The sequence below is a fragment of the Lepidochelys olivacea genome (genome assembly GCF_965140295.1).
Source record: "Lepidochelys olivacea isolate rLepOli2 genome assembly, chromosome: 14".
NCBI lineage: Eukaryota > Metazoa > Chordata > Testudines > Cheloniidae > Lepidochelys > Lepidochelys olivacea.
The window spans coordinates 41,586,848-41,612,435 of record NC_140424.1 but is presented as its reverse complement, the minus strand read 5'-3'; the positions used below and the strand labels follow the sequence as shown (position 1 = coordinate 41,612,435).

The window sequence follows — 25,588 nt, the reverse complement described above, 5'->3', positions numbered from 1 at the left end:
TGGAACTAGCCCCCCCCCTGGGGCAGCCCTGGACTCTGCTGAGATTTAACTCCTGTTCAGAGCCAAATACGCAAACCCATGGGAGTTAGGTGCCTAAATACACCTGAACATCTGGCCCTAGGTGCCCAAATCCCAGATTCAGACATTAGTGTGATCCAAAAACCCTACAGGCACCTAAGACCACTGGGTGCCTAAATTTTCACTATAAAGGCATAGGGGCTGGGACTAGGGGTGATGCCGCCCCTCCCCACGCCCGGCTTGACGTGGATTAATTCCATTATACACAGGATTTACAGCCTGTACAGCACCCCACCTGTACCGGCCAGGGAGACTAGCCCCCGGCCCCTCCCCCGCAGAACCCCCTCCCACAGCCTCAGCTCCCCGTGCCCCCAGCGCTCGGGGCGGTGGGGCTGCGAACTCCTGCCAGGCCGCGCGGCGGGGTGGGTGGCTCCAGCCGGGCGGCGCGGCTGCCAGTCCTGCTCCTCTGAGCAGCATGGTAAGGGGGAGGTGAGTGGGGGGGGGGGTTGAATAAGGGGCAAGGGGTTCCAGGGGGCAGTCAGAGGACAGGGAGCAGGGGGTGGTTGGGTGGGGCAGAGGTTCGGGGCGGAGGGGGCGGAGGGGGATGGGGAACAGTGGGCGGTTGGATAGGCGTGGGAGTCCCGCGGGGGCTGTCAGGGGGCGGGGCTGTGGATAGGGGTCGGGGCAGTCAGGGGACGAGCAGGGGGGTTGGATAGGGAGTGGGGTTCTGGGGGGGTGGTTAGGGGCAGGGGATCCTGGGAGGGGGCAGTCAGGGGACAAGGAGCAGGGGGGGGGTTGGATGGGTCAGGGGTTTTGAGGGGGGCCATCAGGGGGCAGGAGGTGGGAGGGGGTGGATAGGGGGCGGGGGCCAGGCTGTTTGGGGAGGCACAGCCTTCCCTACCCGGCCTGCCATACAGTTTTGGAACCCCAATATGGCCCTTGGGCCAAAAAGTTTGCCCACCCCTGGTCTACGTAGACAGGCGCGAGCTGTCTCGAGTGGTGTGTATCCACCATGCCTCCTGCAATGGGCCTTGGCTGGGCGGCGTCTTTCCACGCTTCAGGAATAAAATCAACCACAAGACTCATCCTAATCCCATTCCAATGAATAGTCAGAGTAAGGAATGAATGGGGAACTGGGGGGTGTGGATCAGCGTTCACGTTGCCGTACCTGACCCCAGGCCAGGAAAGTGAATGATCCAACCAGCGGACCAAATTCGGGAGTAAATCCTGGTCATGAGCCGCCTGAGGCCGACTGCGCCTAGGCTAAGAAGAATGAGGAACAGGTCTAAAATCAACGCCCAGAGAGGCCCACAAACATGGAAACCGAAGGCGCCGATCCGGTATACACTGACGCTGACCTGCTTCGCTTGACTGCTGCCAGTGACCCCGCAGATTTCAAAGTAAAATGTTCATGTTGGTAGAGGCCGGCGGGTGGGTAAATTTGTAGGGGCAGGAGCCCACCTCTGAGATTTGAGTCCCTTTCAGCCTATTTGTCTTAATTTTAAAATAGAAGGCCGTGCCCTTAGCCTGGGCGATCCCGATCGAATCTGGGGCCTTTCCGTCCAAATGGATGAGCCCCCACTGGCTAAGCTATACGACCAACACCCAAGGCTACCGCAGGATCCTCAATCGCTATTGGTGACTCATTCACTACGCGAGGGGAGTAAGTGCCATATGGAGCAGGTGCAGGTTTTACAAACTGAAGCAGTGGCATATGGGGATCAGAGCAGCGGGGGGCGCCGGGTGACCCCTTTGTCGACTTTGCCCTTCTGGGCTGGGCTCTGGCATAGCTCCTGAGCTCTCCCCAACTCACCCCTTGATGCTGAGCCTTACTGGCACCAAGGATCATCCGGACCCAGTGTTTTAGAACAGGGGTTTTCCAACTTTTTGCTGGTGACCCAGTTGAAGAAAATTGTTGATGCCCACAACCCAGTGGAGATGGGGATGAGGGGGTTGGGCTGTGGGAGGGGCTCAGGGCTGGGGCAGAGGGTTGGGGCACAGGCTTACCTCGGGTGGCTCCCGGTCAGTGGTGCAGCAGCATTGCTAAGGCAGGCTTCCTGCCTGTCCTGGCACAGCAGACCATGCTGCACCCTGCAAGTGGCCAGCAGCAGGTCCGGCTCCTAGGCGGAGGTACTCAAGTGGGTCTGCACAGCTCTCGCCCACAGGCCCCATCCCCCCCAGCTCCCATTGGCCAGGAACTGGCCAATGGGAGTGCTTGGGTTGGGGGCAGTGCACAGAGCCCCGTGGCCCCCCTGCCTAGGAGCCGGACCTGCTGCTGGCCACTTCCGGGGCGCAGCGCAGTGTCGGAACAGGTAGGGACTAGCCTGCCTTAGCTGGGCAGCGCCGCTGATGGGACTTTTAATGGCCCAGTCGGTGGTGCTGACCAGAGCTGCCGTGACCCAGTGCCTTACATGCCGCAACCCAGTACTGGGTCATGACCCGCAGTTTGAAAACCACTGTTTTAGAAAGCCCAGTTCACTGGCGACAGCTTTGAGAAAGACCTGGTTTTACAAAAATATATGTTTCCTATGCAACACTGGGATAATTCTAGCAGGGACCTTCGCTCTCTGGGAGTTCAGAAGAACTGACAGAGCAGAACCATAAGGGAAGAAAGTTGGGGACCTTCCCCTCCAGTGACAGGTGATAGTGTCCTGCAAAGAGAAGTGGCAACACCTGTGATGTCTCCTACAAATAGCTCCCTGTCCCCTTACCATTCCTCCCCATGGCTACTCCACCAGGCTTCAGAAACTGATTGATTCTCCTTCTGCAGAAGGCAGGTGACTGGGAAATGAAAACCAGAGGGGATTTCGCTACAGACCAGGGATTTTCCCCGCAGAAGAGTCTGAAAGCTGGGAGAGCCGGCATCAGCACTCTCTGGTGCTCGGCCTGGGGGGAAAATAGCATCTCAAAGAGGCCTCCAGATAGCCGCGGAATCTGTTAAAGGCCATTTGGAGTCATTAGTCAAGGCAAAAACACGGGGAGTTTGAGAAACTAAATTCCACTTTAGTCATTTCAAAGCAAGAAATAAAAGGTAACCCACCACCCCGTCTGCCCGCAGTCCAGTTCAGCATGGTGCATTCCAGCCCCAGCCCCGCACATGGCTGTTCCCAGCTCCTGCAGGCCTCAGTGACAGAGCCATACATTACAAGCTGGGAGAAAAGCACAGAGATCCTATGAGAAAGCTGAGATCCTGCCGTAAAAGCAAATGCCGCGAAAGTGGGAACCCAGGGAGCTCAGGTTAATGGGATGCAGAGGACGGGGTGAATTTACGGCAGTGTCGGCATCTCCAAGCCAAGCTGAGGCGTTTATCCCCCTGGGAACGTCCCTGGTGAGTCAGGAAGGAAAGACGCTGTCATCCTCATACAAGACACTGTGGTAAATGGGGAGGGGTGAGCCGCTGGGCTCCTTATTGCCTTCTGGCCTCGGTTATGAGAGTCAGCTTGGCTTCAATTTAAGGCTGGCCAGGTCTGTGGACTTCCCTGGCTCTCATCTCAGATCCGCCCAGCTTTGGCCTCTTCAGAGAACGGCCCCCTCCCTATTGCTCCGCTGGTGGCATCGTTCGCAATCCTTTAGAATTCAGGGACAACTTCCCCCAGCATTCGCAGGACAATTCCTGTCTCTCTCTGGCCCCCAGTGCAGCGAGTTCACAGTTCTCAGCCTCAGCTGTCTGGCTCTCAAGAGCAAACCCAGCAGTTCCCCCAGTTCTGTTCCCCTCCATCTCCCATCTTCTCCCCTCCTGTCTGTATCTCATGTCACTGCAAAGGTCAGGCAGCAACTTCTTTCCCCAGATCAATCTTTGCCTTTCAGACTGAGACTCTCGCACCCAACCAGCCGTGTCCATGCCCAGATTATTTATAATAATCATTGTTCAAATGACACCTAAATCTCATGGCCAAAAGTGTGGACATGGTAAAACTAAAACAAAAATAAAGCACTATTAAGGCAAATGATCATTTGTCTTACAAAGTCTCCAGTATAAATCTGAGCTCATGTCAAACAAAACGAATATCCAAGTATAGATTTACAAATTATATGGCTGTCTAGTCAGATATCCCTCATACACGGCCCGTAGGACTTCCTAAATTAATTCCTGTGTAAACTAGAGCTTTTTGGGGTTGGGCAGGGGGAATCCAATCTTGATTTTTAAAATTGCCAATGATGGGGAATCCACCACAGTCCTTGATAAATTGTTGCAGTGTTTTAATTCCCCTCACTGTGAAAATATGGGGCAATTTTTCTATTCTAAATTTATCTAACTTCAATTTCCACCCACTGGATCTTGTTAGATCTTTGTCTGCTAGATTGAAGAGCCCCATATTATCAACTTTCTGCTACTCACAGAGGCACTTCTAGGGTATGACCAACTTAATTTCCTCTTTGATAACCAGAAAGAGAACTCCTTGAGTCTTTCAATATAAGGCATGTTTCTCAGTCATTTAATTATTCTTGGGTCTTTTCTCTGACCCCTCTCCAATTTATCAACATCCTTCTTGAATTGTGGACCCCAGAACTGGATAGAGTATTCCAACAGTGGTCACACCAGTGCCAAATACAGTGGCAATATAACTTGCCTACTCGTACGTGCTAGACTGGTTTATTTACCCAAGGATCTCATTAGCCTTTTTCGCTACTACATAGCACAGGGAGCTCATAGAATCATTCACTGGGAGGGACCTTGAGAGGTCATCTCGTCCAGTGCCCCGCACTCATGGCAGGACCAAGTGTTACGTAGGCCATCCCTGGATCATCATGTTCAGCTGATTATCCATCACAACCCCAAAATCGTTTTCAGAGTCACGGCTTCCCAGGATAGAGTGTCTCACCCTGTGAGTATGGCCCACGTTCTTTTTTCTGAGATGGTATTACATTGACATTGAGCCATATTAAAACGCATGTGGTTTACTTGCATCCAGTCGATCAAGTGATCTAGATCGCTCTGTGTCAGTGGCCTGTCCCTTTCATTATTTCCCACTTCCCTGAGAGTTGTGTCGTCAGCAAACTTTATCTGTTTATGTTTCCTTCCAGGTCTTTAATAAAAACATTAAATAGCGTAGGGCCAGGAACCGATCCCGGCCAGACTACATTCTAGGCCCAGCTCTACCCTGCTCAGCGTCACAACTCCCTGACTTTGAGGCACCCTGGCAAATTCCTGGAACAACCATGGCATTCATAGAACCTGACTTAAGCATGATGAATGGGGCGAGAGAGGTGCCCAAGAATGCGAGCCATGCTCCAAGGGGAGCAGCCTAAGCTAGCCAATGGGAGGTGCTGATGAGAGGGGTGTGTCCTGTCCGATAGAGACAAGGGCCTATCTCTGCTCCCGATCCACAGTCTGGGTGTACCCCTTCTCCGGCAGACTCGTGGCTTAGGCTTGTGAGATTGTGTTAGACACCTGTCTCTCTCCACATATAATGGCCTGAGGAGGTGGTGCGACCCACCTATTAGCTCAGTGGTAAGAGCACTTACCTGGGATGAGGGGGACCCCGGTTGGATTTCCCCTCTCTGCCTGAGGGAGAGAGAGGATTTGAACAGGGTTCTCCCACAGGAGAGTGATCACCAACCTACGGGATATCCTGATGTGGGGCTTCCTTAGTCTCTCCTGTTGAGAGACTGGGCCTCGCAGGTCCCTGACCCATAGGCGCCAACTCCGTGGGTTTTCCCGCAAAATTAGTGGATGCTAAGCCAAGCTTCCCCCCCCAGCCCCGCTGCACTGCCTCTCGCCTGCTGACAGCCCCACCGACCAACTCCTCCCCCTCCCTCCAAGCACCTCCCGCCCGCTGTGGATCAACTCCGGGGCGTGCACGGAGGGAGGGGGAGGAGCAGGGTCAGGGCACTCTTGGCGGAGGGGGCAGGACAGGGGTGGGAAAAGACGGGGTGGAGGTTGGGCTGGGGGAAGGGGTGGAGTGGGGGTGGAGGATTGAGGGAAGGGGTGGAGTGGGGGCAGGGCTGGGGCAGAGCCTGGGGAGGGGGTTGAGCACCCCCTTGGGTAGAGAGGAAGTTGGCACCTATGCCCTGGCCAACAGGTTACGGAGTCATTCCCTCTCACGCTATCCATTCATATTTTAGGAAAGGTACTAACCCCCCCCAACAAAACAACAACCCACAGCAACATGAAATAACAGGGGATGAGACAATCTGCCCCAGAAGGGCGAAGTAGATGAGTGTAAAACTCAGTTTGCTAATGAATGGAGCAGTGTAACTGATATGCACACAATTGGCTGCCGCTGGGTCCTTACCCCAGACACGGGCAGCTGGATACTTGGGGGCCAAACACCCCTGATGTGTGCAGGAAATAGAAAATGTCTGGTCTCTTGACGGTGCCCTGGTAGAATTTCTCTCCTGTGTGCAGGAGTCTCTGATGTCCAGTATGGTGTGAGCTCCGCTTGACATGCTAAAGAGATGACAGAGGTCTCTTCCCTGTGTGGATTTGCTGGTGCCTCAGACTACCTGTGCCCTGAAAGATCCTTCCCCCACATTCAAGGTTTTTCTCCCCTGTGGAGTCTCTGATGTCGAGTATGGGTGGAGCTCTGACTGAAGCTTTTCCCACAGACCTGGCACGTATAGGGTTTTTCTCCAGTGTGGATTCTCCTATGTTTAATGAGGGTCGAGCTGTCGCTAAACCTTTTCCCACAGTCTGAGCACTTATAGGGTCTCTCTCCCGTGTGGGTTCTCTGATGTGAAAAAAGATCTGAGCTCTGACAGAAACTTTTCCCACAATCAAGGCATTTAAAAGGGCGTTCGCCTGTGTGGATTCTCTGGTGTGTAATAAGGTTTGAGCTCCGACTGAAACTTTTCCCGCAGTCCGCACATTTATAAGGATTCTCTCCAGTGTGACTTCTCTGGTGTATAACCAGTTGTGAGCGCCAGTCAAAACTTTTCCCACAGTCCAGGCATTTATAGGGTCTCTCTCCTGTGTGGACTCTCTGATGCATAATAAGATCTGAGTACTGGTCGAAACTTTTCCCACACTCTGGGCATTGACAGGATTTATCTCCCGTGTGGGTTCTCTTGTGTCGCATAAGGTGCGAACTCCTATTGAATCTTTTCCCACAGTCAGAGCATTTATACGGTCTCTCTCCCGTATGGATTCGCTGGTGCGAAATAAGGTTGGAGCTCTGATTGAAGCTTTTCCAACAGATGAGGCATTTGTAAGGTTTCTCTCCTGAATGGATTCTTTGATGGATAATAAGCTGTGTTCTCCGATCAAAACTTTCCCCACAGTAGGGGCATTTGTAGGGTCTGTCTCCCGTGTGGCTTCTCTGATGGGAAATAAGATCCGAGCTCTGAATGAAGTTTTTCCCGCACTCAACACATTTATAGGGTTTCTCTCCCGTGTGCGTTCTCTCATGTCTGTTGAGTTGTGAGCTCTGAATGAAGCTTTTCTCACAGATGAGGCATTTATAGGGCTTCTCTCCTGTGTGGATTCTTCTGTGTGAGATAAGGTTTGAGCTCTGATTGAAGCTTTTCCCACACACCAGGCATTTATAGGGTTTCTCGCCTGTGTGGATTCTTCTATGGGAAATAAGGTGAGAGTGCCGACTGAAGCTTTTCCCACACTCGGCACACGTGTTTTTTTCTCTTTGCCATGTTGCTTCTCCGCTGGGCTGTTGTTTCTCTGAGTTCCTTGCATCCTCCGCCACATTAAACCTACCCACTTCTTTCTCTGGCTGGTTTTCCAGCTGCCTCTCTGATCTGCACTGATTTCCACAGGCTTTCGTGCACTCAGAGCTCTGGCCAAAATTCCCTTTGGATCTTTCCAGTAATGTCCCATGTGCTTCTCCTTGCTCAGGACCTTCCTGCAGTGAATTATCCTCCGTGTTTTCACTCACCATCCCATCGGCTGCTGGAATAAAGAGAGAGAATCCAGACAGGCGTCGTCCCCTGTGCTGGGGAGAAGGCAGAGAAGGGGAACAGCAAAAAGGGGAAACACGACACAGTAACTGGTGGGGAGATTGAGAAAGAGAAAATTTTACTGACCCATCTTTAATTTTTCCTTCTCCAAAGCGGATCCCTGGTGCTCCATGATCCCTTACAACTGGGTTGTCCCCTCATCGGACAGGTACCAGCAGACTGGCAGTGCGGGCCATGCCGCTCTGCTGACTCATGGAGGGAAAGAGTGGGAAAAGAGTGCGAAAATGGTCAAGCAAGACCGTGGCGCTCAAACCCACCTCCGGCTACCAGGGACAGTGTCTGAATGTGCCAGGAGGAGGTGCAGCGGGAGAAGGACAAAGCCCACTCCACCCTCACCCTCCGCCCCGCTAGTAACATGGGGCAGGGAGCGCGCAGCAGCCCTGGGCTAGGCTCAGGGCAGGGTGGGCACTGGGCCGAGGAGACACGTGTGGGGAGGTACAAGTCGTCTATGGCCATCAGGCTAACAAGGAGGGAGAAGACAATTTAATGATCACACCGGGGGTCTCAATCTGCACCCAAGGGAGACTTCCTGGCTCTTGAGGTGGAGAAGTGGAGTAAGTGGAACAGGGGCGGGAAGAGACAGAGCAAGGTCTGGGGTATGCTCTGTCTCTTTGGAGGCAGAGATCGTAATAATTTCCCTGAGTGTGCAGTGAGAGGCAGCCAGGACAGGGCTCTGGGGAACTTGGGAACTAGGTTGCACCAGTTGTTACCTGAAAGCCAAGGTTTAGACTGGCAGAGTCTCAAGGAGTTTGCTGGTGAAGCAGACAGATCGGTGCCGCAAAGAGCTGCCATACACACCACAATCACCAGCAAAACTCACCCTTGTTCAGGCTGAGGGGTAACGCACTGTCTTGCAGTTTGGGGTGTCCTGAGCAGAGGACACAGGTCCATTCCCCTGAAATCCAGTCAAACCAGAGAAGAACCTGAGCAGGAGCCAAAGTGGGCACATCCCAGATCCCACCACTTCTAATAACCCAAGGGGACAGGAATCCCTTACCCAGCAAGGTCACGGTCTCACAATTCTGCATGACGTCCCTGACCAGGGTCCAGCAGAGCCCCCTGCCCCTGGGTGAAATACACAGCTAACTCCACGAAGGTCACTGGCATCTGAAACAACAAGAGTCCCCCACTCAGCACCTGCTTCCCCAGCCACAATCCCACGAATCAGGGGGGTGGGGGGGGCGGGGAGAGAATAAAATGAAAGCCCTGGGGAGGGACAAAGTGGTGGAATCCCCCACATGACCCACCCTGCTCAGAGCAGCCAGGAAATTCCAGGTGTGGGGAGAAAGAGAGAGCTCCTCGTCCCTCCCCGTGGACAGAGATGGGCTGGGTCCTTCCCACTTATCACACAACTAGTAGCCAGAAGTTGATAAGGGAGCTGGAGACCTCAAGCAGGGTCCTGGGACAGGAACCCCAACATCCTTCGCATTCCCAGCAGCCAGATGTGAGGAGATGGGGCATCTTCACTGGTGGTGTCCCCTTCATATTCCAGAGCAGTCTCTGTCTAGTACATTCAGGCTCCAGCCCTAGGGCTGTGTTATTTCTTTCCCAGCCCTGTCCATGGGTTGGTTCCTTTTCTAGAAATGGGGAAATTTCCACCTGCTCCCAATAAACTTGTGCTGAGAATCGTGCTGCAGAATGAACGCACATCCCGACAGTGCTGGCATATCCTTTACACTGTGTATTTCCTACCCCTTCCCCATCTAGCACAGGGCCACCCAGCAAAGCCCCTACCCAAGACAGCTCCACCACAGCTGTTTCCTTTCCCCGTGCCCTGGGAGGACGTGGTGTAATCATCGGGATCTCACAGGCCTACCCCGTTTGTGAGCTCGATGGTTGGAAACGTGGTGAAAGTTCATAAGACGTTACCATCACCTATAACGATAAACACTGATCGGTAGGGCCCTGCCAAATTCACGGCCATGAAAAACACGTCACAGACCGTGAAATCTGGTCTCCCTCCATGAAATCTGGTCTTTTGTGTGCTTTTATCCTGCACTACACAGATTTCATGGGGGAGACCAGCATTTCCCAAACTGGGGCTCCTGACACAAAAGGGAGTTGCAGGGAGGGTCGAAAAGTTATTTTTTTGGGGGGGGGACGGTCACGGTATTACGACCCTTATTCTGGATGGCTATATCAGACCAGGCCATCCTTACTTCTGCCCTGCTGCTGGCGGTGGGCTCCCAGCCAGCAGCCACCGCTCTCCAGCCGCCCGGCTCTGAAGGCAGAGCCACCACCAGCATCAGCGCAGAAGTAAGGATAGCAGCACCGCAACCCCCCTACAATAACCCTGCGACCCCCTTTCCCCCCAAAAAACCTCCTTTTTGGGTCAGGACCCCTACAATTACAACACCCGCGAAATTTCAGATTTAAATAGCTGAAATCATGAAATTTACCATTTTAAAAATCATAGAATAACAGAGTTGGAAGGCCATCTAGTCCAACCCCCTGCCCAGAGCAGGACCCCCTGCCCAGCGCAGGAAAATCCTATGACTGGGAAATTGACCAGAATGAACCATGAATTTGGTAGGGCCCTATGGATAGACTAGGATGACCAGACAGCAAATGTGAAAAATCAGGACGGGGGTGGGGGGTAAATAGGAGCCTATATAAGAAAAAGACCCAAAAATCGGGACTGTCCCTATAAAATCGGGACATCTGGTCACCCTAGGATAGACAAAGGTTTGAAAGGCGATAGAGAAAACTGGACGAATCCAAACCGAAAGTCTACGGATACCACCCAAGGACTGTGTTAAACTCTGACTGGCAGACAAGAGGACAACAGAACTGGAAATTAATGGCTCAAGATTGGCTTGTTGGAATTTAGGACTGAGCGGCGAAGGAAATAACCAGGGGAGGGTCTATTTGGCGGATCAGGCTTTGGAGTCCTGAAAGAGAGGCACCTTGAGGAATAAAAGGGCAGGTAGGTGGAACAGATTCCTGGGAGAAATCCCAAGAAAGATCTGGGTCTCCCGAGAACTATAAGCATTGGGACATCCAGACCAACAGGCCGGGGACAACGCCTGCCCCTCACCCCTGCACCAGTGAGACCCCAGCCCGCTACACACGAGCTCCTGCCCTGTTTCCCCTCCTGGGCTGCTTTCCAACCCCAGGGGCTGAGATCTGAGGCGGCAGGGCTGGCTGGTGCAGAGGCACGTTACCCGGGGGTGCAGGAGGGTCTCTCTCCAGCGGGCTCCGGGGTGTGGGCAGAGCCCCAGGCTGGTTCCAGCCACGGGAGAAAGTCCCCACCCGGGCTGGGCGCAGCGGGGGCTTGGATGAGTCTCTCTCCCGGCACGGACACCCCGCAGCGGCTCGGTCCGGGAGTGGGAGGCGGCGGCTCCCGACCCAGGAAGATAAACAGAGACAAAGCCAGCGCCGCTCCACCTCTTAGCAAGAACCGGTGGCCTCCGGGTACAGCCGCGAATGAACCGTGGTCCGGGCCCCGCTCCAGCCCTTCCCCTCCCCGCCAGCCGGACCCTGGAGGGATGTGGCCAGTTTCCTTCTCTGAGCTCCTTCCCTGAACGGCAGAAACCTGCGGAGCAAACCACACACCCACAGCCCCGTGTGTCCCCCCCCCGGCCACCCCGCGGCTCAGGGCAGGCTCGCTGGGGCTCGGATCCCGTCACCCCAGGTTCTCTTCCGTCCTGGGGTGCTGGGACAATGTACACAGTGTGTGTGTGTGGGTGTGGGGGCTGACAGCCATTGACCCCCAACTGCAAACCCTGGATAGGATGGAAACCATTTCAAGCCAGGGGGTGCCGCGCCCAGCACCCGTAATTCCAGCGCCTATGCTGGGGGCCCCCCAAATCTCCATACAACCCCCCCGCTTCTGAAAGGGATCTTGCCGTTTCCGGTTTTCTCTCCCCCATGGGCACAGGCTGCCCCCGGTCTCAGGGAGGCAGCGAGCCAGGACCGTGGGGCCCAGCGGCGGCTGCGAGGCCAGGGGTTTCTCGCTAGGACCCAGAAGGGAGCTGGGGCAGGGGCGATCCCTGGGGCCCGGCTGCAGGAAGTGAACTGCGGTAACCCTTTTTGTCTGCGCCAGTTCCTGGCTCCCGGCATCGCCCCCTGCGAGACCCCAGAAAAGCCCCCTGCGGGTGGGGACCCGAACCCGGGCTGCGGCAGAGGTGACTATAGTGGGGGGGGGGTGATCTCTTTTATTGGAGCAGCTTCTCTTGGTGCCAGGGATCAGCGTCCCCCAGCCACCCAGAGCTCCTCCGCAGGGCTGGGAAAGGTACCCCCAGGGGTCACACTGCAAGGGGGAAGGGCCTGGGTAGCATTCATAGGTAGCCCAGATGGTATTCAAGGTAAGACTGGCCCATGAACACCTCTGCAGGCGTAGGACAAAAAGAGTTGGTGGGTTAGAGACTGTCCGAAGAGGTCATAAATCCAGGGTCTCTGTTCCCTCCGTGATTTTGAGTGTCTAGCAGAGTAATAAGAAAAGGAGGACTTGTGGCACCTTAGAGACTAACCTTTTCTTTTTGCGAATACAGACTAACACGGCTGTTACTCTGAAACCTAGCAGAGTAATGAATTTCAGCTCCTGGGCTACATAAGAGCGGCCACACTGGGTCAGACCCAAGGTCCATCTAGCCCAGTGTCCTGTCTTCCCAAAGTGGCCAGTGCCAGGTGCCCCACAGGGAACTAACAGACCAGGGAATCATCAAGTGAGCCAGTCCCAGCTTCTGGCAAACAGAGACAAGGGACAGCATCCCGGCTCCTCTTCTGAAAGCGCGGGGCAGGTTCCCTTGAGGCTAAGGATGGCTAAGTCCCGTATAGACTATGCTGCATTTTGAGGGCATTGCATTCCCGCTGCTCCACGTGAGACTCTGGAAATGGCCCAACCTGATGATCACTTTAGATAAGCTATTACCAGCAGGACAGTGGGGTGGGAGGAGGTATTGTTTCATATTCTCTGTGTGTATATAAAGTCTGCTGCAGTTTCCACGGTATGCATCCGATGAAGTGAGCTGTAGCTTACGAAAGCTTATGCTCAAATAAATTGGTTAGTCTCTAAGGTGCCACAAATACTCCTTTTCTCTCCCTTCCGAGAGCCCAGCACATCCCCAATTGGGAAGACAGACCTTCCCAGCAATGCTCCCGTCCCTCCACACCCCACACCCAGATCCAAGGGCTCCCTGTTAAATAGGGTGACCAGATGTCCCCTTTTTATAGGGACAGTCCTGTTTTTTGGGGGTTTTTCTTATATAGGTGCCTATTACCCCCCACCCCCTGTCCCGTTCTTTCACAGGTGCTGTCTGGTCACTCCTGTCTGGAGGGGGGGATTCAGGAGGAGAAACAGGCAAACGGGTTCAGAGACACCATGATCAGGCCCCAGTGGGGTTTCCCCTTAGTCTCTCTGGGGATGGATTGTCAGGAAGGGAAAGGGTGAAAACTCAGACAGAGATGGAGGGAAAATGGAAGAGGGAGGTGTATGCTTGTGGGATGGTGGAAATTTTTAGTTCAAAAAACCATAATCCAATATATTATCTGCCCTCTTCCCTTCCCCTGCTGCAAAAAATAAACAGGGGGGGTCCCCTTGAATTCCACAGAGAGGGGTAAATCTCCCCCGTTTTAACGTGCTTGACAGGGATGTGTTTGCACCATCAGATACATCCAGTCTGAAAGGGCTGAAGGAGGCAGGGTCCTGTGTTAATGAACGGTGCCGTGTGGGATCCTATCTGTAGAGATTATATCTGAATGCACACACACCTAATGGGGAAGAATTAACGTTGCCTGGCCACCCTTGATTCTGACCCTGTATTTACTATAAGTGCTACACTTTGCAACCTGAATAATATTAAGAACACAAGAACGGCCACGCTGGGTCAAACCAAAGGTCCATCTAGCCCAGTGTCCCGTCTTCCGACAGTGGCCAGTGCCAGGTGCCCCAGAGGGAATGAACAGAACAGGGAATCATCAAGTGATCCATCCCCTGTCCCCCATTCCCAGCTTCTGGCAAACAGAGGCTAGGGACACCATCCCTGCCCATCCTGGCTAATTGCCACTGATGGACCTATCCTGCATGAATTTATCTAGTTCTTTTTTGAACCCTGTTATGGTCCTGTCCTTCACAATATCCTCTGGCAAAGAGTTCCAGGGGTTGTGTGAAGAATATCTTTTTTGAGATGGGGCGACCAGATCTGCAGACAGTATTCAAGATGTGGGTGTACCATGGATTTTTTTTATGTAGGGTTTTTTTGTTTTTTTTTGGAATAATGTCAATTGGAGCAATTTTGCTGGTCTTCTATGTAATTATCTAATAGGTCAATATAACCCTTTTCGATCTTGTCTCTTTTCTCTCCAAATATCTAATACAGGTGAACAACTCAGGTTCTTTTGCTTTTTCTCTGGCCCGATTTTGATATAAAATCCCCTCGGGTCAATTTCTCTTGATTTCTCTATTATTGTTATATATTTTCTGGATAAATATATTATCTCCATAAATAAGATAACAGAATGTTGGGAATCATTAGGAAAGGGATAGATAATAAGACAGAAAATATCATAATGCCTCTATATAAATCCATGGCACGCCCACATCTTGAATACTGCGTGCAGATGTGGGTGCCCCATCTCAAAAAAGAGATATTGGAATTGGAAAAGGTTCAGAAAAGGGAAACAAAAATGATTAGGGGGATAGAACAGCTTCCGTATGAGGAGAGATTAATAAGACTGGGACTTTTCAGCTTGGGAAAGAGACGACTAAGGGGGGATATGATAGAGGTCTATAAAATCATGACTGGTTTGGAGAAAGTAAATAAGGAAGTGTTATTTACTCCTTCTCATAACACAAAAACTAGGGATCAAATAAAATGAATAGGCAGCAGGTTTAAAAACAAACAAAAGGCAGTATTTCTTCACACAGTGCACAGTCAACCTGTGGAACTCCTTGCTAGAGGACCTTGTGAAAGCCAAGACCATAAAAGGGTTCAAAAAAGAACTAAGTAAATTCATGGAGAGTAGGTCCATCAATGTCTATTAGCCAAGATGGGCAGGGACGGTGTCCCTAGCCTCTGATTGCCAGAAGCCGGGAATGGGTGACAGGGAATGGATCATTTGAGCATTACGTGTTCTGTTCATTCCCTCTGGGGCACCTGGCATTGGCCACTGTTGGAAGACGGGACACTGGGCTGGATGAACCATTGGTCTGATCCGTTATGGCTGTTCATATTTGTCTCCCTAAATACCCAGATTTTGAGTCACTCCCCCGCTTTGAAACTTCTGTTTGTTGGAGGGAAGAAGTGAGTTTTTCCCACCACTGCCAATGGGACTGAAGCAACAGGCTGCTCCCAGCCAAGACTGGCTGAGATTCCCTACGTTCTGCACGGACAGCTGTCGAATCCCATTCTGTCCAATGAGGCTAAAGCCAGGCTGTTCCGTGTTTGGCACGAGACAGTGAAATATGGAAGAGAGGTGGGGAACCAGAAGGAGGCTGGAGAATTGAAGGGGGATGGGGCAGCCAGACCGTATGGAGAGGGTGGATAGGGATGTGGAGGGTGCATTAGAAGGGGAGCGAGGGGAGTAGGGAAGCGGGGATGCAGAAGGACAGGGTGCAGGGGAATCGGGCAGGGTGCTGACTGAGGGGTGTAGGGGAAAAGGGCTGGCAGAGAGGGAAAAGATGAGCGGTAGGATACTGCAGCAGGGGAAATAAAGGAGGGAGATGTTCCCAGCTCCTGTAACCACCCAGAGCCATTCCTTGCATCGTCCCTGGGCAGAGTGACTTTCCTGGGAAACAGGTGAGGAGCTGAGAGAGGAGAAGCCAGGTCCTGTCCCCGCTGGGTCCCCAGGATGCTGGGGTGAAGTGAGGCCCTTGGGAACGATGTCAGGGCTGCTTTGATTCTGCTCTTTCCTAGCGTGCGGTTGAGTGACTCTGCTACTGGGAGGGTTTAAAGCTATCTCCATGGGTTTCGTCCTGGTGGTCGGCTCCGCGACGAAATAAAGTGACCCGCGTTTGCCCGGAACCTAGGACATCCATTTGCAGGCAAAGACCCGGGAGGGAACTGGGCTGTGAAATGCACTGAAGCCCCTTCTGAACGATCCCCAGTTGCCCTTCTCACCCCAGCAGATCGTGGAATAACAACCCTGTGGCCGTCGCGATTGTCCCGACCTCTCAGGTGACAAGAAAGGACAATGACTATGGCAGAGCAAACTCAGGTAGGGGGTTTTCAGGGAGCTGCGGGTGGGTTTGTACGAGAGCGGGAGGGGCAGGACCAGGGGTGAAAGTAACTTAAGGGATTTACCGGTACTCCGGAGTCCTGAGCATGGGGGCGTGACCTCAACCGGAAAAGGCAGGGCCTTTAAATACCCGGCCCTTTAAATCAAGATTTAAAGTCCCCAGGGCTCCCTTTAAAGAGCCAGCCTGGGGAAGCCGGTCCTGTCCGGCACGGCATACTGGCTTTTGCCGGTACGCCGTACCGAACTGTACCGGCTTACTTTCACCTCTGGGCAGGAAACACACAGGAGGGATGGGGAGAGGGTGGGACAAACCCGCTTCTTGGACTTGTTCAGTCTAGGGCGGGATTCTGCTATCTCTCCCCACCCAGGAGCTTCCATTTTATTGGCCATCTTCGCTCAGGAATAGTGGGGTTGTGGCTGGGGCAGCAGGCGCTGAGTGGGCTCTCTCGTTCCAGATGCCGGTGGCCTTCGAGGAGGTGGCTGTGTATTTCACCCAGGGGCAGGGGGCTCTGCTGGACCCCGCTCAGAGAGCCCTCTACAGGGACGTCATGCAGGAGAACTATGAGACGGTGACCTCGCTGGGTAAGGGATTCCCGTCCCCTCAAACCCGTGGGGACTCTGAGATGCTTTTTTGGCGTTTGCTCATGTTCTTCCCTGGTCACTTAGATTTAGAGCAGGGGTGGCCAACCTGAGTCTGAGAAGGAGCCAGAATTTACCAGTGCACATTGCCAAAGAGCTACACTACCACATCAGCAGCCCCCCTTCAGCTCCTGCCCCCCACCCCCAGTGTCTCTCACCTGCCAGCAGCGCCGCTGATCAGCGCCTAACTCTCCATCCCTGCGCCTCCCAGCCATCGCGATCAGCAGGAGGCTTGGGGGGCGGGGGAGGAGGAGGAGCAAGGGCGCAGCAGACTCAGGGAAAGGGGCGGGGGCCTTGGGGAAGGGGTGGAGTGGGGCTGGGGCCTGGGGCAGAGCCAGGGATTGAGCAGTGAGCCCCCTGTAGCGCATTGGAAAGTTGGCACCTGTACCTCCGGCCCCGGAGTCAGGGCCAATGCAAGGAGCCGCATCTTAACCTCTGGGGAGCCACAAGTTGGCCACCCTTGATTTAGAGCAACAAAAATGATGAAAGGTCTAGAAAACACGACCTAGGGGGGAAGACTGAAAACACTGGGTTTGTTTAGTCTGGAGAAGAGCAGACTGAGAGGGGACGGGATAACAGTTTTCAGGTACATAAAAGGTTGTTACAAGAAGGAGGGAGAACAATTGTTCTCCTTAACCTCTGAGGCTAGGACAAGAAGCAATGGGCTTAAATTGCAGCAAGGGGGGTTTAGGTTGGACATTAGGAAAAACGTCCTAACTGTCAGGGTGGTTAAGCACTGGAATAAATTGCCAAGGGAGGTTGTGGAATCTACATTATTGGAGATTTTTAAGAGCAGGTTGGACAAACACCTGTCAGGGATGGTCTAGATAATACTTAGTCCTGCCACGAGTGCTGGGGACTGGACTAGACGACCTCTCGAAGTCCCTTCCAGTCCTACGATTCTCTGATTTCAGAGGATTGGATCCTGTATTCCCCAGATCCGGTGCTAGGTAGAAATTCCTCTCCGGATCTTCTTCCATAGAACGGAGGGCTCAGTAGCACAATGGAGATGCTAATTCATCCCCTTGTAAAGGGGAAAGTCTGGCATTTACCAGTCTGTATTAATTCTCTTACACACAGTCCCCGTTCCGCTCCATTCCTGGGGCTAGCTCCCTCTGTGTGGAGTGCTCTGAAGCTTTAGAAACGGGCAGGGGATTTAGATCTTAGTCAGCAGGTCCCACAAAGCGCACAGCTCCTGAAAACTGCCAACTGAGGGCGCAAAACGTCCCAGTCTACCTGTCCCAAGGGGGCTCAGTCACCACGTTCCGGTCCCTTCACGTTCCACATCCACGCAGCACAGCACGGGGCCAGGTTAAGATCAGGGAATGTTCTTTGTAACAAATCCTCTCCCAATGCCTGACACACCCTGATCTCACCTGGTTTCACCCCTGCCCCAGCAGGATTTCCCCTTCCCAAACCTGACCTGATCGCCCGGCTGGAACGAGGGGAAGAGCCGTGGGTGCCCGATCTCAACAGCCCTGCAGAAAGGGAGATCCCGAGAGGTGCCCGGGCAGGTGAGTTATCAGTGACACTGACATGGAAACCGTCTGGTGAGGGAAGGATAAAAGCCAGGGCTCCCACGACTGTGCTGTGAGCGACTCCCCCAGTTCTGCCTCATTTCACCCAGGTCAAGGTGGGAGTAGCTGGTGTCACACTCTTATATTGGGCAATTCTCAGGACTTGCCATCCTGACTGACAGCCGGCAGAGCTCCCTGCCTGGCTTTCATACTGTGTGCAGATGTGCTCGCCGCCTCTCAAAAAAGATATATTGGAATTGAAAAAGGTTCAGAAAAGGGCAGCAAAAATTATTAGGGGTATGGAACAGCTTCCGTATGAGGAAAGATAAATCAGACTGGGACTTTTCAGTTTGGAAAAGAGATGACTAAGGGGGGATATGGTAGAGGTCTATAAAATCATGACTGGGATGGAGAAAGTAAATAAGGAAGTGTTGTTAACTCCTTCTCATACCACAAGAACTAGGGGCCACCCAATGACATGAATAGGCAGCAGGTTTAAAACAAACAAAAGGAAGTATTTCTTCACACAACGCACAGTCAGTCTGTGAAACTCTTTGCCAGCGGACATTGTGAAGGCCAAGACTATGACAGGGTTCAAAAAAGAACTAGATAAATTCATGGAGGATTGGTCCATCGATGGCTATTAGCCAGGATGGGCAGGAATGGAGTCCCTAGCCCCTGTTTGCCAGAAGCTGGGAATGGGGGACAGGGGATGGATCACTTGTTCTGTTCATTCCCTCTGGGGCACCTGGCCTTGGTCACTGTCGGAAGACAGGACACTGGGCTAGACGGACCTTTGGTCTGACCCAGTCGGGCCGTTCTTATGTTTTATGTTCTTTATTTCTCCCCGCGTGTTTGGATGGGATGTGAAAGCAGAATTGTATTTTTCAATGTCTCCGGAAGTTATTGTGCCGTGTTTCCTCTCCCCGCTGTTCCCCTGTCTTTCCTTTCACTCCACCATTGGGAATGGTTCCTATCTGGGTTCTCTGTGTCTCAGCAGGTGAGGAGACGGTGGGTCAGAATGAGGAGAATCCTCAGCTGGAACGTCCTGAGCTAGTGGAAATGCATGAGATGTTCTCAGAGAGACCCAAAGGGAACGTTTCCCAAAACCGTGAGCAGGAAAAATCCTGGGCGAGTCAGTGCGTGTCGGATAGGCAGGTGGGAATCCAGCCAGGGAGGAAAGCAGACAGATCCAATTTTTGGGGGGGCGGATTCAAGGATCTTAAGGAAACCACAGCCCAGCAGAGAATCCACCTGGGAGAGAGAAAAAACAGTTGCACGGCCTGTGGGAAAAGCTTCAGCCGGCACTCAAACTTTATTTCTCATCAGCGAATTCACACAGGAGAGAGACCCTATACATGCTTGGTGTGTGGTAAAAGTTTCATTCAAAGCACACAGTTGATCAGGCATCAGAGAGTGCACACAGGAGAGAAGCCCTATAAATGCCTCCAATGCGGGAAAAGTTTCAATCAGAATTCACACCTCATTAGACACGAGAGACTGCACATGGGAGAGAAATTGTATAAATGCACCGAGTGTGGGAAAAGCTTCCATCGGAGTTCAGGTCTTACCTCACATCAGAGAATCCACACCGGACAGACGCCCTTCAAATGCCTGGAGTGTGGGAAAAGTTTTGACTGGAGCTCACGGCTTATTGCACATCAGAGGATTCACACAGGAGAGAGACCTTATAAGTGCCCGAAGTGTGGGAAATGTTTCATTCACAGCTCAGATCTTCTTTCCCATCAGAGAATCCACACAGGAGATAGACCCTATAAATGCCCCCAGTGTGGGAAAAGCTTCATTCAGAGCTCAGATCTTCTTTCCCACCAGAGAAACCACACAGGAGAAAAACCCTACAAATGCCAGGACTGCGGGAAAAGTTTTAATCGGAGCGCTCACCTGTTTAGACACCAGAGACTGCACACGGGGGAGGACTCTTATAAATGCCCCAGCTGTGGGGAAAGCTTCAGTCAGATCTCAGATCTTATTTCACACCAGAGAAGCCACACAAGTGAGAAATCCTATGAATGCCTCGACTGTGGGGAAAGGTTAAGTGACAGGTCGGCCCTTAATAGACATCACCGAACCCACACAGGGGAGAAACCCCATAAATGCCTCGACTGTGGGAAAAGTTTTGACTGGAGCTCGAACCTCATTGTGCATCGGAGAATTCACACGGGAGAGAAACCCTATAAATGCCCAGAGTGCGGGAAAAGCTTCAATCGGAACTCGCACCTCATTCGACATCAGAGACTTCACGTGGGAGAGAAACCTTGAATGTGTCCTCCCTGCATTCAGATCGCACCACTGCGCGGGACTGATTTCTGTAGCTCTCCATCGTGGGCAGCCTCGAAGACCTAGAAGCCTAAGAATCCCACTGCAGCCCGAGCAGCATCAGCCTCTGAGAGCTTGTCTAGACTTGGGAAGGGGGTTAGAGTTAGCTAGCACAACCCCATCTCCGACCAAACCTCCCCCACTGTTCCTAGTGTCGGCTGACTCGGAGCGTCTCATTTGTACGGTTCTCCCCTATTAGCAAAGTGATTGTGAGTCCCTGAGTTCCCCCTTCAGAGACAGATGGGCTTCTTCCCAGTCATTCCGAGGATGCCCCATGCCGTTCTGAAGAGCTGCTATTTTTTGTACCTTTTTCCTTTTTTAAAACGTGAGTAGAGAGCTGGAGCAGAGAGAGACAAATGTGTTCTCACAGCCTCCGTGTTACTTAAGGCGGACAGGGTGAGCGGGGGAGGGGGGATTCCCTCCTTCCCCCTCTCCATTGTCACAGTCCCCCTTGATGCAGCAGACATGAAGAGTTGATCCTCCCCCGTTCTCCCGCTCCACTCCCCCAGTGTCTCCTGCTGTCAGCTCTCCATGCTCAGGAGTCACGCCTTGACTTGTTTGATCCCTGATCAGACCGATGAGGGCTGGAGAAGCAAGTGTAAGAGACCTGGAGGGAGAATTTGAAGGAATCCCAAAGCGAGTGTGGTTGTTCTGAGCTTAAATCCACGTGCCCAGCTATGGTAAAAGGCTAGATCCTCAAAGGGACTTTGGCACATTAAGTTCCTAAATCCAACACCTAGGCACCACTGAGATCCTCAAAAGCCCTGCTTAGCTGCTGCCTAACCCTGCAGGTACCTGCATTCCCTAGGGGCCTAAACTCCTGTCAGTAAAGTCCTCTGGGCATCTAAGTTTCAAGATGTCACACTGGAAAACATAATCCCAACTATACATATAAAATGATGGGGTCTACACTAGCTGTTACCGCTCAAGAAAGAAATCTTGGAGTCATTGTGGATAGTTCTCTGAAAACATCCACTCAATGTGCAGCAGTATTCAAAAAAGCTAACAGAATATTGGGAATCATTAAGAAAGGGATAGATAATAAGACAGAAAATACCATAATGCCTCTATATAAATCCATGGTGCACCCACAACTTGAACACTGTGTGCAGAAGTGGTCGCGCCGTCTCAAAAATGATATATTGGAATTGGAAAAGGTTCAGAAAAGGGCAACAAAAATGATTAGGGGTATAGAACGGCTTCCGTACAAGGAGAGATTATAAAGACTGGGACTTTTCAGCTTGGAAAAGAGACGACTAAGGGGAGATATGATGGAGGTCTATAAAATCATGAGTGGTGTAGAGAAAGTAAATAAGGAAGTGTTATTTACTCCTTCTCATAACATAAGAACTAGGGGCCACCAAATGAAATGAATAGGCAACAGGTTTAAAACAAACAAAAGGAAGTCAACCTGTTGCTTCTTCTTCAGGGCCATTTAGCTCAAGAGGAGGGGGAAGCCCAGCATGTAGGAGCTTGATGAGGCAGGGAACTCTGCCTCCATACCTGAACGCAGGTGGTCCCCCAAAGACTCCCAAGGACAGGGTGAACTACCGAGGGGCACTGCACTGAGAATGCTTGTTGTGTTCTGTATGATCATGTGTGCTTTAGCTGTTAAGTAAAAGAGCCATGGTGTTCCCCATGCAAAGTGTATGTGTGTGTTACATATAGGCTTGGAAGGACTTGATTTTTATCGGTAAATGTTGATTTCACTGTACACACACAAATAGATGTAAAATAGGTCAATTGAAAACAACTTGAAATTTATGACTAGGCAAAGTAAGAAAAATGCTCCTTGAGAAACTTTAGAGTCCAAATCCAGGTATTTAGACCTTTTCAATTCGGCTTATTTCAAAAGGAGCAGGGAACGAATAGTAAAAACAAGGATGATTGGTTGATGTAAGGATATGTATTCTGTATATTTGGATGTGTAACGCTGACAATTTGTGGTTTAATGGTTTATAAAAGTTTTAACTTTTCGACTCTCGACACATGCGGTCATTAAATAATTGTCGGACCTTGCAACTGTGACAGTTATTCCTGCTATGGTGAAATTGCAGTTTTCCTGCAATTGTGAAAATTTTAAACGGTAAAAATCTCAAAAAAAATAAGCTTCAAAATAAACATCGCTATTATCTGGTGAAATGATTAAAAAGTAAAAATTGAATTCTGCCTAGAGTAGTTCTGTGCCTCACAACTATTACGTGGCCCCTTGAAGAGGTATCTGAGAAGTTTCACACCTTGGGGTGGATTTCTGGGTCAGGTTGTGTTTAACCGAAGGGGTGAGGGGGAATGTCTGAAGGATCAGCATTGAGCCGAGGGGCTTGCAGCTGGATAGCGGGTTCCAATTCTCGGGGTGGGGGGTGCTAGACACTTGGTCTGTGACCTGGCAGTGTGCCTCCGGACCTCAGGCGTGGGGCAGTGGCTGGATTCTGTTTAGGCTCCAGAGGCTTAAACCATCTGAGGACCCAGCTAGGTTCCCTCACAGCACTTTAGAGATGGAGCCCTCGACTCGGACTTGTGACTGAGAGATCACAGGACTTCTGCTGTTTTGCAAGGATCTGTAGCTCTACATGATGATAATGATTATAATCAATCCTGATGCTTCAGGGCTTCAGCAGGTCACTTGGCAGGGGTTAGGAGGGAATTTATTCCCCTTGATGCACAATTGGCTTGATATGTTCTATGTTCCCCACCACCACCACCACCTTCCTCTGAGGCAATCACGGCTGGAGATGGGACATTGGACAGGGTAGATCAGTTCTCTCAGGTGGTACAAAAACTCCTTTCTAGATTCTCTTGCTCAGGTGCTCAGGGTTCTGCTGATTGCCAGATTTGGCATTGGAAGGGAATTTTTCTCTAGATTAAATTAGCTGTGACCTAGGGAAGAGGGGGAGGGGTTCATCTTCCTTTATACCATGAAGCATGAATTGCCTGCTGGGATCACCTGGACATATTGCACCAGTATCAGCTGCGATTTTTGAAGCAGTTTACATAGGCACGTCGATTTCAGTGCATTTTGAAAATTGAAAGCTGCTATTCTAGGGAGAACTGTGTCTCTGGAACCCCTTCATCAAGTGACTCCCTGTTTGCACCCCTCACTCACTAAACCTGGGCAACCCCACTGGGGTCGCTGGGCCATGATCTCTTGTCACCCTGTAGCAAATCAGTGTAACTCCGTCGTAGTCACTTTGGCGGAATTGCCTCTCTTCCCTCATTTCAATCAGGAGTCGCTGGAATGGTCAGTCGCAGAGTGAAGCTACTGTGAATGGCGAATCGGGGAAAAAATCCCAGGGGGTCCTACAGCGTTGTCTATTGGAAAGGAAACAAGCGATATCAGAGATGGCGGGAAAATGGAAGACGGGAGGTGGGAGCGGGGGGTGGGGTGGTAATTCTAACCCTAACCCTAACCTCTATTACTGCCCCCAGAGACAAACCAGCAAGTCCCACCGAATTCCACCGCAATGGGGGAATCTCCCCAGCAGTGAAGTGCAGTGATCTTAATGTAATTAACACTGTGCTGGGCATCTTGATTCTGGCCCGGCCTACCTGGGTGTGCTCAAACGTGTCACTTTGCTAACTGTCTTCAAATTTTGGATTTTTGTGTGTACGATCAATATAAATCCCCTCTCATCTTCCTTCACTTGTATCTTCTAGGTAATTATCTAGTAGACAGATATGTAATATAATTATAAAATAATATAATGAATTAATTAGCAGATAGAATAGAAACGCCTTTGATATGGCCTGTTTTCTTTCCAATAGTCAGGTATTGCTGTAGGACCCCTCAGGTTTTCCCTTCTTTTCTCACTGAATTTAAAAACAAAATTCCCATCTGGTTTTGATTTATTGCCATCGATTTATGGATTATTTGCATGAATATTATTTCCCCCCTTTAATATCTACTATTTACTATTGAAAGTTTATTGAAGCACAGAAAACCTAGGAATTAAATCAAGCATTTATATCAAAAATCTGGTTGACTGATCATGCGAAACAAACTTAATTAGACTTTATGAAAGGTTGGGGTTTTTTTAGTTAACTATGATATATTATATTATTATATATTATATAACTATAATAATTTTTCATTAATACCCTTTCTTTGCTAGAAAGGAAAGGGTTCATTTTACTTTTTGTTTTGATGGGTGAAGGGCCTTTACTTGCTCTGTTTTTAACAAAAATACAGGCACAAGGCGGAGGAGAGACAGGGTAGAAATGACCAATGAAACAGGGTTTGTGTGGATGTTTTCAGAACACTGGACCGCTGGTTAGTTACCAGCGAATATTTCAGCTGGCAAATTGGGCAGAACACCGGCTGCTTGGACTCTGGTTTATGCTGTGATTAGAGACATTGTTTGATTGGATTTTTTTTTTCTTTTTTTTTTTTAGTCAAAGCAGGTTTGGATGAACACAGGAGAGCTGAGAGTGAGAGACAGGGTAGGAGGGAAGGGTGTGTGGGTCAGTGTGTGAAATCTTCCCTCTCCCCCTCTCCCCTCCTCCTTTCCAGGCTTCATGGACATGGAGGCTTCTGTGCCTGAATCCTCCTTAATGCGAGGAGAGGCTGCTCCCCCAAGCAACAGCACAATGGGTATATGGCTATCACGGGGGGGGGGGGGAGGGGACTGGAATAATATGTACAGTGTGGGGGCTGAGAGCCATGGAACCAAGCTGTAAACCTTGGATATGACAGGTTTCAGAGTAGCAGCCGTGTTAATCTGTATTCGCAAAAAGAAAAGGAGGACTTGTGGCACCTTAGAGACTAACCAATTTATTTGAGCATAAGCTTTCGTGAGCTACAGCTCGCTTCATCGGATGCTGAAGTGAGCTGTAGCTCACGAAAGCTTATGCTCAAATAAATTGATTAGTCTCTAAGGTGCCACAAGTCCTCCTTTTGTTCTTGGACATGATGGAAACCACTTCAAGCTGGGGGTGCGGCAGCCCCCCTACTTCCAGCGCCTATGATCGCTAGGACCCAGGAGGAGCTGGGG

The 25,588-nt window shown here is 51.2% G+C and overlaps 2 protein-coding genes across 21 annotated transcripts; one reads left to right on the top strand and one right to left on the bottom strand.

The window, feature by feature from the left end:
* Positions 1 to 3,000: 3,000 nt before the first annotated feature.
* On the bottom strand, positions 3,001 to 11,869 carry LOC311530879 (uncharacterized protein). 14 transcript variants are annotated; one of them, XM_084647881.1, is made up of 5 exons: positions 9,664 to 9,981; positions 8,927 to 9,036; positions 8,750 to 8,852; positions 7,996 to 8,114; positions 3,001 to 7,861 (listed from the first exon to the last, which is right to left on the bottom strand). In XM_084647881.1, exons 4-5 carry the CDS (start codon positions 8,039 to 8,041, stop codon positions 6,495 to 6,497), a joined length of 1,413 nt encoding a protein of 470 aa, XP_084504007.1. In that variant the 5' UTR covers positions 8,042 to 8,114; positions 8,750 to 8,852; positions 8,927 to 9,036; positions 9,664 to 9,981; the 3' UTR covers positions 3,001 to 6,494. The 14 variants fall into 14 exon arrangements, with proteins under 14 accessions (XP_084504007.1, XP_084504006.1, XP_084504005.1 ...); XM_084647880.1 differs by having other exon boundaries at positions 7,996 to 8,118; positions 8,750 to 8,824; XM_084647879.1 differs by having other exon boundaries at positions 8,750 to 8,824.
* Positions 11,870 to 11,956: 87 nt separating this feature from the next.
* LOC311530856 (uncharacterized protein) lies at positions 11,957 to 22,239 on the top strand. 7 transcript variants are annotated; one of them, XM_084647815.1, is made up of 5 exons: positions 11,957 to 12,056; positions 15,899 to 16,086; positions 16,563 to 16,689; positions 18,144 to 18,260; positions 19,261 to 22,239. In XM_084647815.1, exons 2-5 carry the CDS (start codon positions 16,063 to 16,065, stop codon positions 20,541 to 20,543), a joined length of 1,551 nt encoding a protein of 516 aa, XP_084503941.1. In that variant the 5' UTR covers positions 11,957 to 12,056; positions 15,899 to 16,062; the 3' UTR covers positions 20,544 to 22,239. The 7 variants fall into 7 exon arrangements, with proteins under 7 accessions (XP_084503941.1, XP_084503943.1, XP_084503940.1 ...); XM_084647817.1 differs by having other exon boundaries at positions 11,968 to 12,056; positions 15,998 to 16,086; XM_084647814.1 differs by having other exon boundaries at positions 11,968 to 12,056; positions 15,786 to 16,086.
* The last annotated feature ends 3,349 nt before the right edge of the window (positions 22,240 to 25,588 follow it).